The sequence below is a fragment of the Zootoca vivipara genome, chromosome 6, assembly GCF_963506605.1.
Source record: "Zootoca vivipara chromosome 6, rZooViv1.1, whole genome shotgun sequence".
NCBI classification, from domain to species: Eukaryota; Metazoa; Chordata; class Lepidosauria; order Squamata; family Lacertidae; genus Zootoca; species Zootoca vivipara.
The window spans coordinates 48,256,995-48,270,397 of NC_083281.1; the positions used below are offsets into that span (position 1 = coordinate 48,256,995).

The 13,403-nt window shown below is 46.5% G+C and overlaps 1 protein-coding gene and 1 long non-coding RNA gene across 2 annotated transcripts; both read right to left on the minus strand.

The window, feature by feature from the left end:
* Positions 1 to 1,133: 1,133 nt before the first annotated feature.
* Positions 1,134 to 3,955, minus strand: LOC118086005 (metallothionein). Its single transcript, XM_035117208.2, has 3 exons — positions 3,806 to 3,955; positions 2,267 to 2,332; positions 1,134 to 1,339 (listed from the first exon to the last, which is right to left on the minus strand). The coding sequence occupies exons 1-3, from the start codon at positions 3,834 to 3,836 to the stop codon at positions 1,245 to 1,247; spliced, it is 192 nt and encodes a 63-aa protein (XP_034973099.1). The 5' UTR covers positions 3,837 to 3,955; the 3' UTR covers positions 1,134 to 1,244.
* A 2,551-nt stretch (positions 3,956 to 6,506) lies between these two features.
* On the minus strand, positions 6,507 to 9,823 carry LOC118086007 (uncharacterized). The gene is made up of 3 exons (XR_004692711.2): positions 8,285 to 9,823; positions 6,727 to 6,852; positions 6,507 to 6,619 (listed from the first exon to the last, which is right to left on the minus strand). It is a non-coding gene; the product is annotated as an uncharacterized LOC118086007 (long non-coding RNA).
* Positions 9,824 to 13,403: the final 3,580 nt, after the last annotated feature.

Sequence of the window (13,403 nt, forward strand, 5' to 3'; positions counted from 1 at the left end):
GAATCTGGAGGCCCCTTACTGTCCAAGCTCCAAGCAAACCTTTCTCGGCAAGCTGAGTTGCACCCAAACTTCCAACACACACTTTACAGTCTTCCCTTCCCCCAGAGACTCCTGAAAACTGTCATTGCTAAGGATGCTGAGAGTAGCTAGAAGGCACCTATTCCCTTCAGAGCTACCAATCGGTATAGGTAGACCAGAAGACATCTAAGGCCAAATCCTGTTCCAGCAGCTGTGGCATAAGGCAGCCTATGTTCCTCTCTGTTCAGCTGCTTACTCAGCTTACTTAACTTTTGTGTTCTAATCTGGAAACTAGCACCGAACTAAGCAGCGCTGTGTTGATAGGGGTCTGCTAAGATACTAAAAGCAAGCAAGCAGAGGCCTTTATACAAATGCTGTATCCAGAAAGGAACTTCTTTCCCAAAGGGCAAACTTGTCCATGTTTCTCCTACTTGATGAAATGTCTCAACCACGATGAGGGAGGAGCACCTTTGCTGTTCCAGTGAGAGAGGGTGGGTAAATAGCATTATCCTGCTAGGTGTTTAGGGAACACATGGGTGGCCGGGGGGGGGGAATATACACATACATGCATGCTCTGCCCTGCAAAAGCAGATTTTCTTATGATGGGATCCTCCAAGCTATTTATTCCTAGTATTGGGAATTTCACCTGCTTGATGGGCATATTGCAACTGTGACAGACTTGAAGTAGCCCAAAGGCTCAAAAAGCAGACAGTGGTCCGGCAGACCTAGCTAGTTTCAAAATAAAGTAGTATTTCACCAGGAAAAACTATTCAGAGTAAATGGGAGAAAGGCATATCTGCTATGCTTTTTTATATATATAACTTCTTTGGACCTTCTGGAGTCTTCTGTTCCGGCTTTGTTGGCATCTCCCATTACAGTTGGGGAAAGCTCCATAATACTAGCTTGATCAGATATAGGGATTTGGGGGTACCATGGATAAAATGCACCCACTTTGGAGCATGTTTGTGGTGGTTTACTACAAAAGGTTCGTTTCAGTCATTTTCATGTTTGTCATCTGGTTTCAAACGATTGGAAAGTCTGCAGACTTGCATTACAGGCTCCCATTAGCCTTTAAAAAGGCTCTACAGACCCCACCCACCCAACACAGATCAAAGTTGTCAAGTTTAAAATACTTTTATTTTTCTGAAAACATTTTTCTTCCTTTTATCTGTATGAAAGAGCAATTACAAAATAGGAAAGTTGTCTCCTTTTTTCAAACTGCATTTTTAGGTGCAGCAGCTGCATTTATCCGACAGTGGCTCTTTGCAGACACAACTCTTGGCACATTTGTTGCATCCAGCTGGGCAACAGGAGCAGCAGCCTGAAAGAGATGAGCAAAAAATGACATTGGATGTTTAGCATGCCAAAGAGATTAATGACCTTTAATAATTTAATTGGCTGGCATTATAACAAATTAAGAGGGATAGTGAAATGTCTCAAGCACAATAAGGAAGAAGGAAAAGTGGTTATGGTGCTATCAGCTCGTATAAGGGGTACAATGACTACACAGCAAATACAGATGCAAACGTAACTAGCCCAAAATATGAACTCACTTTTGGCAGATCAACAGCCTCAAAAAAAATTGAGGGGAAAACCAATTCTTCCAGTTTACAAAAGCTTTCATGCCTCCTTGTGTCAAGTAGTTTTCACCCCACATTTTGAATGTTAGCCAACAAGGGGAACTTTCTCTATCCCCTCCCCCCTGATGCTGGGCATTTAATAAGCCTGGCATGATTTGCACTGGGTATGGGTGAGAGAAATACAGAAGTTCAAGTTATGGAGGTTTCCCTAAATTCAAAATGAATACCAAGAGATGTTAACTTCTAATGAATTTGTTCAAGAATAGAAAGATCTTAACCTTGTGAAAGGACAAGCCTTGGAAAGGAGGCTTATAAGGGAGAACATTAAGTCCAATCCTATGCATATTTTGTCAGAATCAAGTCCCAAATAGTTCAATGAGAATCACTCTCAAGTACACATGCCTAGGACTGCATTGCAAGTTCCTGTGTGAGATCAGCCGCCAACACCATTAATTTAAAGCACATGGCTGCTCCCCAGTATCCTGGAAACTGAAGATTTCCCTTCAGCACTATGGTTCCCAGCACCCTTAACTAACTACCATTCCCAAGACTCTTGGGGAGGAGGGAGAAGCCATATGCTTTAAACATAGTGTGAATTTACCTTCTAGGTTTTAACCAGCTCCTTCTGATGCATGGAACTTTTATTGCGTTCACAAAGAGATACTCACTTTTTTTGCATGAAGTGCATTTGCAATTTTTGCATTTGCAGGAGCCGGCACAGGAACAAGAGCCACCTGGAAAGGGGAGAAATATAGTACATGCCACTGAGTTAAATTAAAATAAAACTCCACCCTTTGTCCCTTTCAACAGAAATATAACAGAAAGTGGCACTGAAGCCACTTTAACCAATGGCTATAGGGCTGCATACAGATCACTCCTTCTTGTTAATAAAAATAGAAGCAATACAAGTTTGCCAAATTGCCATCTATGGCTATAGGAAGGAAGAATAAAATTCAGAAGTAAATTGGAGGTAACGCTTCTAAGTTTAATGAGAATGCTTTGGGAGGGTTCCAGACCCAGAAGCCAAAAAGGATAAGTTCCCAGAGTTTATACTGTGGGCATCTTTCTTAAGTGGGACTGCTTTGTGACAGGGAATAAACCTAAGGTACCACTAGCTTGGATCAAGCACTAGAGTCGGTTCTAAAGTGTAGAAAGACTGATGTTTTGAGAATCTGAACAGAGATCACAGGTTCTTAAACAAGTAAGTTACTAAGCACCCCACTATTTACCCAATTGGGACAACAGTAAGCAAGAATCTCCAGGGTCACAGATTCCCACAGAGTGCTGCAATACTGTACTTTTTTGTTCGTAGTACGTAGTAACATTCATGTGCAGAAGTGACTAGCTTTGGGGCATCAGAATACTTTTGAGGATAACAGCACTGCCAAAGCAGGCATCTGAAGAGCAAGGAAATCACATTTTTGCTCAATATGATTTTGAGGATGCTGTAAGGAGGCTGAACAGAGGAAGGACGCGTCTGCTCAAATACATAATCACATCTGGCATCAGTAAGCATGACAATTGTAGGCCTGTGGATGTTGGTGGCTAAAACTGATTACTGTATCTTAAAAGGGCTGTTGAAAGCAGGACTCCCAATAAAAATGGGTGCTACACCACAATCCTAGGCCTAATTACTTAGAAATAAATATTTGTGTAGTAAAGCTGCTTGAGGATCGCACCCTTTAAAAACATCCCTTGTGGTCGTCCCTTCCATACAAGCTATAGAAGAGTCTAGGAAGTAACCCTTATTGCAGACTCCGCCCCCCACCCGCCCACTGCTCTCTTTAGATGGCAATGTGTGCTAAGCCCGGGGCACTGCAGCATTTGGGATCCTTTGTGCTCATTCTGCAGAACTGCCCCCACAAATGCCCATTTTCCCTAGCCGGGCAGCTTGTCCTTCTGCTTCAGCCTTCTGCCACCCCGTACCCTCCAGATGCTGTTGGGACTGACTCCCATCAATCCCGGCCAGCCCATCCGTCGGGGATTGTGGGTGTTGTTGTCCCAACACACCTGGAAGACAGAAGGCTGGGGGGGGGGGAAACCTGCTCTAACTCGCCTACCAGGCCCAGCAGCAGCTCTGCAGGGGTTCAGACAAAAGTCTGAAACCACGGGTGGAACCTGGGACCGTCTGGGTGCAGAGCGCGCCCTTTGAGCCACCGATCCCTGGCTCTTTCTAAAGCAGTCGAGCAAGTGGAATGAAGACTCACCAGTGGCGCAGGCGCAGTCCTGAGGATCCATCGCAGTTGCAGCAGTGATCGCAGGTCGGAGGATTAATCGAGGCAAGAGGAGATGTGTGGCCTGAGGGCAGCCTCTGCCGGCATATTTATAAGCAGCCGGAAGGCAGGCGCGACGAGTGCAAAGCGTCCGCCCCTTTCCTGCGCACGGGCCGGCTCTGGGCAGCGGGCAGAGGCGGCGAGGGGTGCAAAAGCGAAACCCACGCAGCGCCGCGTGCAAAGGAAAGCGGCCACCGTGCGCACCTTTCGCAATCGGCGCCCTTGCCAATGATCCAGCCTCTCCTCCCCTCCGCTTATGGAGCTGCGTGCAAAAATTACTCTCTCTTTCCCTGAAGCATTGCACGATCGAGCCGTCGGCTCCGCGTGCAAATATCGATCGCTTTCAGGCGGGGGCGTGGCATGGAAGATTTTGCAAGGAGGGGGAAACTAGCTGTGAGAGGGAAATTCAGTGACGGGTCATTTTCTCCCCCCGCTGGAGCGCCTCAGGCGTGCGAAGCCCATGTTTACTTGTGTGTATCTGAAATGGATTTCGTTATTTAAAGCATTAAAAAGAGATCGTGGTCATCATCAACGCAAAAAGGCGCCCAGATAAGTGCAAGTGAGAAAACGGTCCCAGTTCTGATGCTTTCACTATTAAAAGACGCCGCGCAAAATGAAAAAAGTGATGGGGGGGGGAGTAAGCTCTATTTCTTCGTAACCCTGTGCAGGGGATTAATCTGAACTCAGGAGGGCTGGATCCTGAGACCTAGAAGTTGGAGGAGTTGGAGGAGACCACAAGGGCCATCCAGTCCTACCCCCTGCCAAGCAGGAAACACCATCAAAGCTGTTTACAATTGTGGGACTCAGTGCTGCGACAGCTGAAGTAATGACAGGTAATGGCTTCAGAACACCGTAAAGAGTAGTTTCCACCTCATTATTTAGCTACACATTCTGGGGAGCAAAGAGAAAAGGTCGTTTGAATCCCACTTTTCATTTTCTTAAGCTGTTCATCCATGAACCTTGTCGAGGAAGGAATCTTTAGCCTCAGTTGTCCATTTGTAAAACAGGCATAATGACGCCAGGGGATTACAGTTCCAGGTTGGTGTCTCTGTTACGCCAAAACCAGAGTCCTCTGCCACCTTTAAGACTAACATCTGACCTCAAAAAGGTTGAGATTCCTGCATTATACAGGGTTGGACTAGATGACCTTTGGTGTTCCTTCCAACGCTACAGGTCTATGATTCTAGAAGGACATTGTAGAGCTTTAAAAGTTTCAAAAACGGGCAGTTTGCCTCCAGCAAGATGTAGTGACACCCACCCATTTAGCTTTGAAGAAGGGTTGGCCAAATTCATGGAGGGTAAGGCTGTGTGTGGCTGCTAGTGACACAGTGGCTGTGTTCTCCCTCCACTGTTGGAGGTCCTGTTTGCGGGCTTCCCAGAGAGGCATATAATTGGCCACTGTGAGATCAGGATGGTGAATTAGATATGCCACTGATCTGAACTTATGTTCTTATACATCTGTGTTGTAAAATGCAGGTTTTTTTTGTTTTTTTACAGGAGCATTTAACATTAGGCTTTCTCCTGCCCTACAACAGCAGTTTCTGACTTTGGAAGGCATAATGGCCTCGGGGCACAACTTTCTAAAAGGTACTGTGCATTATTTCATTTGCTTCCAAATACAGCCCTGCTGCATTTGGGGACTCGTTCTTCTGAAGGGGGGGTGGACTACTGCCCCAAACTCCTGCTTTGACAGCGCTACAGGTCGCAGTAATAAATCTGATATCTTTAGGGTTGCTTGCTGTTGTGTGGGGTGAATCTAGTAATAATGTTAGAGCACTGTGTATGCATACCCACCCACACAGAGAACAAGAACTGGAAATGACTGAGGTTTCTATTTTGGAGGAGAAGCAGACTTCTGTCACTGAACTTTTTGATCAAAGCACACTGAGTCCTGTACACACGGTATGCCTTTTATTTGCATCTTCCTCTGCACCCCATTCAAAGCAGTCACTGCTCCTCTTGCACAGTCTCCTGTGCTGTGTGCAAACGCATTGCCCTCGGCCCCAACACATGGCAATACAAACATATCTAGTGCCATGTGCAAACTCTTTCTGGGTGCAGTGCAGCAGTTTTTTCTGGGAACATGTTTAATGCTGACTCAAGGGTGAGTCAGCCATTGTGTGACCAAAGGGAAAGAGGAGTAAAAGTGAGGGGGGCAGTTCCTGAGAAATATGATTGTGTTGCAAAGGTTCATGCTGATGGGATCAAGCAAAAACTTACATAGCAAAAGTGATTTCCAAAATCCACATTTTTATTAATTTTTCTTTCTTCCCTTTTTTATTATTAATGAACTGCATTTAAATCAGACAGTTTTGACATTCCATCTCCTGATGAAAATATTTCTTTTTTTGCCATTCTTGGACAATTTGATTCAGTGTGAGCCATTTGTTCTGTATTTTATTATTTTATACTTTAATGATGTTATTGTTCACTGCCATCTCCCAGTGTTATTCTCACAACAACTGTGGAAGCTAGTGGGGTAGGTAAGGTTAGCCTTAGAGATGGTGACTGGCTTAGGGTCACCCAGTGAGCTTCACGGCCGAACAGGGATCGTAGGGCTTATGACACCAACCAAAGTACCAGGGCCGTCTCAAGCAGGTCGGGCGCTGAGGCACGGAGATCATCACTCTAGCGCCCCCGCCCTCGCAGCACGCAGCATGGCTTCCATGCAGCTTTGCCATGCAGCGCCCCCCCGCAAGTCCGGCGCCCTGGCGCCCCACGCCACCGGGACTCCACCTAGAGCTGGGCCTGCAAAGTAGCACAAAACAGTAACAGTGAGCAAGCTTCTGTATTCTCTAGAACAATTCATGAGGCTAGATGTTAAATGCAGCAGGGCTGAAAAAAAGCACACTCACTCATAGTGATGCCGAGAGTCTGCATTTAGTCATCATCTTAAGGTGGAATGTGGGAGGAGGGAGCAGACAATGAAGTTAAACTGTCCTATCTGCCCTGAAGGGGTCATGTTGCATCACAAGCGGTTTCTGATGAGTGGAGAGAGAGAGAGAGAGAGAGAGAGAGAGAGAGAGAGAGAGAGAGAGAGAATTATCATTATGTCATAATGATGATACACTATTGCAAGTCACACTTTCAACACTGGTGTTGTCAATTTGTCCCATGTCTTGGGAGAGAGAGCACCATTGCCATGATAGAACCAAGAGGATACAGTCAAGCTGCTTGAAAGGAGTTGCTCCAGCCTGAGGAATGAAATTGTCTGTCTGTCTGTTTGTTTGTTTGTGTATGTGTGGGGCGGAGGGGGGTTATTCCCCATCTTGAAGTTGTGGAACCTTTAGAAGAGTCTTCCTCTACCTGGTGCCCTCCAGACTACATTGTTCCACCAGCAATGGCTGGTTGGGCCTGGTGGGGGTTGCAGTCCAAAACATCTGGAGGGCAAAACATCTGAAGAAGGCTGAAGTGGAAACTGATCTGCCCCTGCAGCCTCAAGCCCACCTGCCTGCCATCTTACAACCAGGCCAAGGGGTGGTCCTCTTGTCTCTCTGCTTCCTCCTTCTTAGCCTCAGTTGTGTCTGAGTGAAACGTAGCAAGGAGGAAGATGAGGAGAAAGCTAGAACTGGTTAGCTCTGCTTGTCAATGGTTGTGTACGCACCATGGTTGTGTACACACCATACAAACACATATCCCCCCCCCCTCCTTACAAGCTACAGTTCCCAAGATCCACTGGGGGAAGCAAAGTACAAATGTCTGGTTGTGTACACAGCATCTCCAACTGCCATTGGCTTCCCTGCCTTCTGCCCTACCACCCACAATGATCACCAGTCTCCACTACGGTACATTGTGTAACATTTGCGAGGGTGAATCTCCAAATACCCACCCCTTTTCATTACTTTTCTGTGGTGATCCCTGATTTTGGGATGTTGTCCCTAAGGAGACACATCTGGCATCAGCTGGTTAACACAGGGGTCAGCAAACTTTTTCAGCAGGGGGCCGGTCCACTATCCCTCAGACCTTGTGGGGGGGCCGGGCTATATTTTTTTTGGGGGGGGGGGATGAACTAATTCCTATGCCCCACAAATAACCCAGAGACGCATTTTAAATAAAAGGACACATTCTACTCATGTAAAAACACCAGACAGGCCCCACAAATATCCCAGAGATGCTTTTAAATAATAGGACACATTCTACTCATGTAAAAACATGGTGATTCCCGGACCTTCCGGGGGCCAGATTTAGAAGGTGATTGGGCCGCATCCGGCCCCCAGGCCTTAGTTTGGAGACCCCTGGGTTAACACTTCCCCATTTCTCCCAGGCATTTTAGATACCATTTGTAGTCAGAACTATTTTTAATCCTTAGTTTTAGGTTCTCAGCTTGCCTTTTATTTGTTGCTTCTTTTTAAATGCATTTTTGCAATGCGGGGGTCTGCTTTCTCCATAATCTTATTTACTCTTATCAGGTACCTTTCTTTCTCTTGCTAAATTCAAAAGTCCCAAATGAGGCAATCTTTTTTTCCCCCAGAGGGGAGTTTCTCCAGTCCCTTGATCGTGTTGGTTGCCTTTTTCTTAGCCTTGTCTATCTCTGCAATATCCTTTTCTAGCTGTATTTTTGCCCCAGTTGTAGCAACACTTTCTGGCAGAGAAATGCGACCTTAAATATTGACACAAACATTCCAGCAAATGTTGGCACTTGTTTTTTTCCAAGGTGCTTGCTCTCAGACCCCATCAAATGAGAACTCTGCCAGTACTGTTCATTCATTTTGTGAATGTTTACTCACAAATGCTTTTATTTTGCTCGGATGCTGGCAAGGTTTGTACTGTGTGTGTATTTGATTGCACAACTGGCAGCTGAATTTATGTCCCCACTGCTCCAGAAAAGACATGGTGTTCCTGGAAGTAGTTCATTAATTTCCAAATGTTTTTGGTGATGGCTGTGACTAGGGAACCAAACCCCTTCCTCTCAAAGTGATGTTGCTGACTCACCAATGGCAAGAAACCAGCCACCCAGTTTAGATTCTGTACAGGTTATCTTTTGGTAAGCAGGAAAGAGAGACATGGAGTAAGGAGAGGAACTGAACTGCAAGGAGGGTGTATAGAGGGACATTCAGAATCAATGCTGCAGGACATACAAACATGGGGCATTCATTGAACACTGAATTCTGAAAAAACAAACAAAACAGAGTTCTCAGTCCAGGAGGTGGAGAGGCATTTTGGGGGTGTTCTTGGAGACGCAGGTGGCCTTGATGGCTAGGAGTGCCTTTTCTCTGATTTGCCAGCAGAAACCCCTTTTGGAGAGTGGATCAGGCCACTTTACTCCATGCTCTGGTTACAGGCATAGGCAAACTCAGCCCTCCATATTTTTGGGGACTACAACTCTCATGATCCCTAGCTAACAGGACCAGTGGTCAGGGATGATGGGAATTGTAGTCCCAATACATCTGGAGGGCCAAGTTTGCCTATGCCTGCTCTGGTAACTTCCAGATTGGATTGTTGCAGTGCACACTACATGAGGCTGCCATTGAAGACAACTTGAATCCTTCCTACCTCCAACCTCTTTACTGATGTAGCTACGATCCCTCAGTGCATTGTTTTATTCATGTGAAACTATGACACTGAAATGTGACCATGAGATAGAATATGGAAATTAGACAGGTAACCTCCCAGATTCGGTGCTAACAATTGCTCCATTTATACATCCCTCCAGCAATGACTAGATTAGAAAGACCTGTGTAACTGGTGTTCCTTGTGTGGCTTCAGTGTTCATACACACAGTGGAACTGTGTGGATTGGCTTCTGTGCCAGGAGAGCTGGATTAGGTAGTTCAGTTGGAATCTGCTTAATACAAGGATTCCCAGTGTGTGCCTGCCAGAAACTAATATGGTGCTCACAAAAGATCACAGTAAATATCCCCTCAAAATAAAATCTTTAATAAAAATATTTTTAAAAATAATAATGCACAATGATCTCCCTGCTCAGTTCCTGTTTGCAGTGGCTTAGCATCTCCTACATCAGGGGTGTCAAACTCAAATTCATCAGGGGCCGCATCAGCAGTTTGGTCACCCTGAAAGGGCCGGTTGTATCTGTAGGACTATGTGTCCACTCTTTATTATCATAAATTATTGTCACTGCATTCAATTATTACTGTTTTTTTGTAATAATGTCAGTAATAACTAGCTCTGAAAGCAGAAACATAGTCAGAATAATGGCAAGTAGATATTCAAATGTACAATTATTGTACAATTTATTGAAAAATGATTTTTGGTAACTGCACTGGGTGGTGGAGGCTCGCTAGGGTTTCATGCAGGAGCTTTGCAGAGCTACTGGTACCTGGAGATGCTGGGGTCCTTCTGCATGCAGGACAGATGTTCTGCCAGTGAGCCACCACCCTTCACCAAAGGGACTGGCTGAGGTTGACTCACTGGAGCTGCTCTCCTGGTTCCAGGGTTTAAGGGCCAGAAGTATAAAGCAGCATCCTATGTTTCTGAGGAGAGGGAGAGGGAGGGGAGGGGAGGGAGGGAGGAAGAAAAGAAGGAGTGGGAGGGAGAGAGGAAGGAAGGAAAGAGGGGAGAGAAAGAAGAGTAGGAAAGAAGGAAGGGAATAAAGAAGGAAAGAAAAAGAAAGAGGGAGAGAAGACGGAAAGGGAGAAAGAAGGAAGGAAGTAGAGAGGGAAAGAAAGAATAAGAATGAGGGAGAGGAAGAAAGATGGGAAGGACAGAAGGAAGGAAGGAAGGAAGGAAGGAAGGAAGGAAGGAAGGAAGGAAGGAAGGAAGAAAAGAGGGAGCAGGAGGGAGAGAGGAAGGAAAGAGGGGAGAGAAAGAAGAGTAGGAAAGAAAGAAGGGAATAAAGAAGGAAAGAAAAAGAAAGATGGAGAGAAGACAGAGATAAAGAAGGAAGGAAGGAGAGGGAAAGAAAGAATAAGAATGAGAGAGAGGAAGAAAGAAAGGGAAGGGGGGGGGTCGCCGCCTTGATTCAGCGCCAGAAAAGAGTGCGAAGGGACCCAGGGGCAAAAAGCATTTCCTGTGCAGCGTGAGGCAGCGGGTGTCTGTTTTAGGAGACGTGCGTAAAGCCTCAGGGTTGCACGTTCATGAGGCTGAGCCGCTGCTGAGCTCACGTTTATGAGGCTGAGCCACGGCAGGAGGAGGAGGAGCTGAGGCAAGAGGAGGAGGAGGCGGCTTGCCGGGCCGGTGCCGAGCCTCTGGGACGCAGCAGTGCTCTGTAGCACTTTGAATCCTCCTCCACGCGGCGCTGCTGGGTGCTTTGTCTGTGCTTCAGCAGCAGCAGCAGCCGTTTCCAGCCGCCGAGCCATGGCAGGAGGAGGAGGATTCAAAGTGCTACAGAGCACTGCTGCGTCGCAGAGGCTCAGGACTCTCCGTGCGGCGCTGCTGGGCACTGACCCGGCAAGCTGCCTCCTCCTTCTCCTGCTGTGGCTCGGGGTGCTCCACGCAGCGCCTTTCTACCCCCCCCCCAGGCCCCAGCTGTTTGTCGGCGCTTTGTCGGTGCGGCGCTTCAGCAGCAAGGTCCCGCTGCTGGGTCCCGCTGCTGGGTCCCGCTGGCTGGGGCGCTCGGCGGGCCACATGACAAGGTCTGGCGGGCCGGATTTGGCCCCCGGGCCTTGTGTTTGACACCCGTGTCCTACATTATTCACCCCCATCCACCCAAATGCCTACATTACATTGTATGGCAGGATTGCACACCCACCCTCTTGTCTGTTTTGAACTTGGGGAGGTGCAGAGAGCACCTTTAAAAACCCCCACCAAACTATGACTCAGTATGGCAGTAGGTGATGATACCTTTTCCCCAGTGAGTGGGTGGCTGATGGGTTATGCACCCACACCATTTTGTGGCCCTCTCTCTGTTTCTTTCCTTTTGGATGTGGCAGCCATTTTGTGCTATGCCATGCCATCGTGGCAGCCATTTTCTGACTGGTACCCACAGCAGTTTATCAAAATTCCAACTGCACCCACTGGCCCAAAAACGTCTTTTAAGACCTAATCAATTCACCTTGTGAGAAGATGTACATTGGCAAGGATTTCTAATGCCCAGTTGTTTAATAGCAAAATGATTCCTCCTCTAAATTATATATCTGAAATGAAGAAAGCTGCTGCGGGTGGAGCATAGATGAGTAGATTTTTGTGTGGAAGGACTAAGAGTTCAGTTCAGTTTTAGTATTCAGAACAAATTCCTGGGCTCAGGAACCTTGAATTCTAAGTGAATGCTGTTTGCATCTGGCTGTGGTTGGTGAACTTTGGGGTTGTAGAAGATCTAGCAAGCACTAGCACTACAGACATGGCTGTGAATGAGGTCATGGGTTTATCATAGCATCTTGTTTAACCCCCCCCCCCCAATATGGAATCATTATGGACAGTAGCCTGCAACAGTGCAAAACTTCAGTAGTGGGAGAATGTGCCCATCCAGATGCTTGTTGAAGTACAAATCCCACGAGCCCTGAACATTGGCTATGGCACTTGGGGCTGATGGGAGTTGCCATATTTGAAGAGGGCAGCCAGCTCACACTCTGCATTTAAAGCACATGGCTCCCCCCCCCACTGAACCCTAGGTCAGCTACAGTGTGTTAAATGTATGGTGTGTGGATATGACTTAAGCTTGGGTTAAGGAGAAAGAACTGAGAAGAGGTTCATATTTTCAAGATGTGCATCAACAGTTAGAGCTTGGGCAGCAGACCAAGCAGGCACACAGGTCAGCTGGGCAACCTCTTCTCAGTTATGTAGATATATGTGTTGCATTTCCATTTAAATCAGGGATGTCCAACAGGTCGATTGTGATCTACTGGTAGATCCCCACAATGTTTTGGTAGATTGCGGTCGATCTCTGGCTACCTTTCCTCCTCCATTGTTGTTTGAACTGAGGAAGGTAAGATGGAGCTCCCTCTGTGTGGCTGTTTCCATCCATAGCGATGTTTTTGTGAGTGACTTAACGTCAACTTCCCTTGCATTCCCCCCTCCAAAAGCCTGCACCTTAACCCAAAAAACGGAGCTTTCCTCCTCCCCAAGAAAAGCTCAACAACTTTGAGCTGAACTCCTTAAAAAAACAGGGGTAGATCACTGCCAGATTTTAATTCTGAAAGTAGATCGCAATCTCTTGGGAGTTAGCCACCCCTGATTTAAATCATAGCAATTACTTGTAACATTTCCGCCCACATTAGCATACATAAACATTATGTAAATCTGTCTTCTGTCCTTTTTTACTGATGCTAAAGTGAACTCCTTCCCTCTCTTATGGGATGGATGTGTTGCACAGTAATGGACTCTAGATGGGAGACAGAAGAAATGTGTGTTGTGCATGATTTGTGTTGTGCATAACAAGCCTACTTTGTGCTTTGCCAGGAAAGCATGAAAAGCTGTTCAGAGAAGCATCTTCTAAACATTCTTCCCCAGACCTGCCTCCTCTGGGCAGCCTCCTCCCCACACCACCAGCAACTTGGAGTTCACCAGGAACAGATTCATGATTAAGGCTCCACAAAGAAGAGCTCAGAAGCCGTGCATGCAGCCAATGTTTAAAGCACACACACCCCTCCAACAGCAAATGAAACCTGGGAACAATCATTTACTTTCACAGAATGATT

What these genes read in the sequence shown, in the direction of transcription:
- LOC118086005 (XM_035117208.2), bottom strand. Translation starts at nt 3,836, where the DNA reads ATGGATCCTCAGGACTGCGCCTGCGCCACTG. An exon ending in GGACTGCGCCTGCGCCACTG is followed by an intron (nt 2,333 to 3,805) that starts GTGAGTCTTCAT and finishes TCCCCTTTCCAG; the next exon opens with GTGGCTCTTGTTCCTGTGCC. An exon ending in ATGCACTTCATGCAAAAAAA is followed by an intron (nt 1,340 to 2,266) that starts GTGAGTATCTCT and finishes CATCTCTTTCAG; the next exon opens with GCTGCTGCTCCTGTTGCCCA.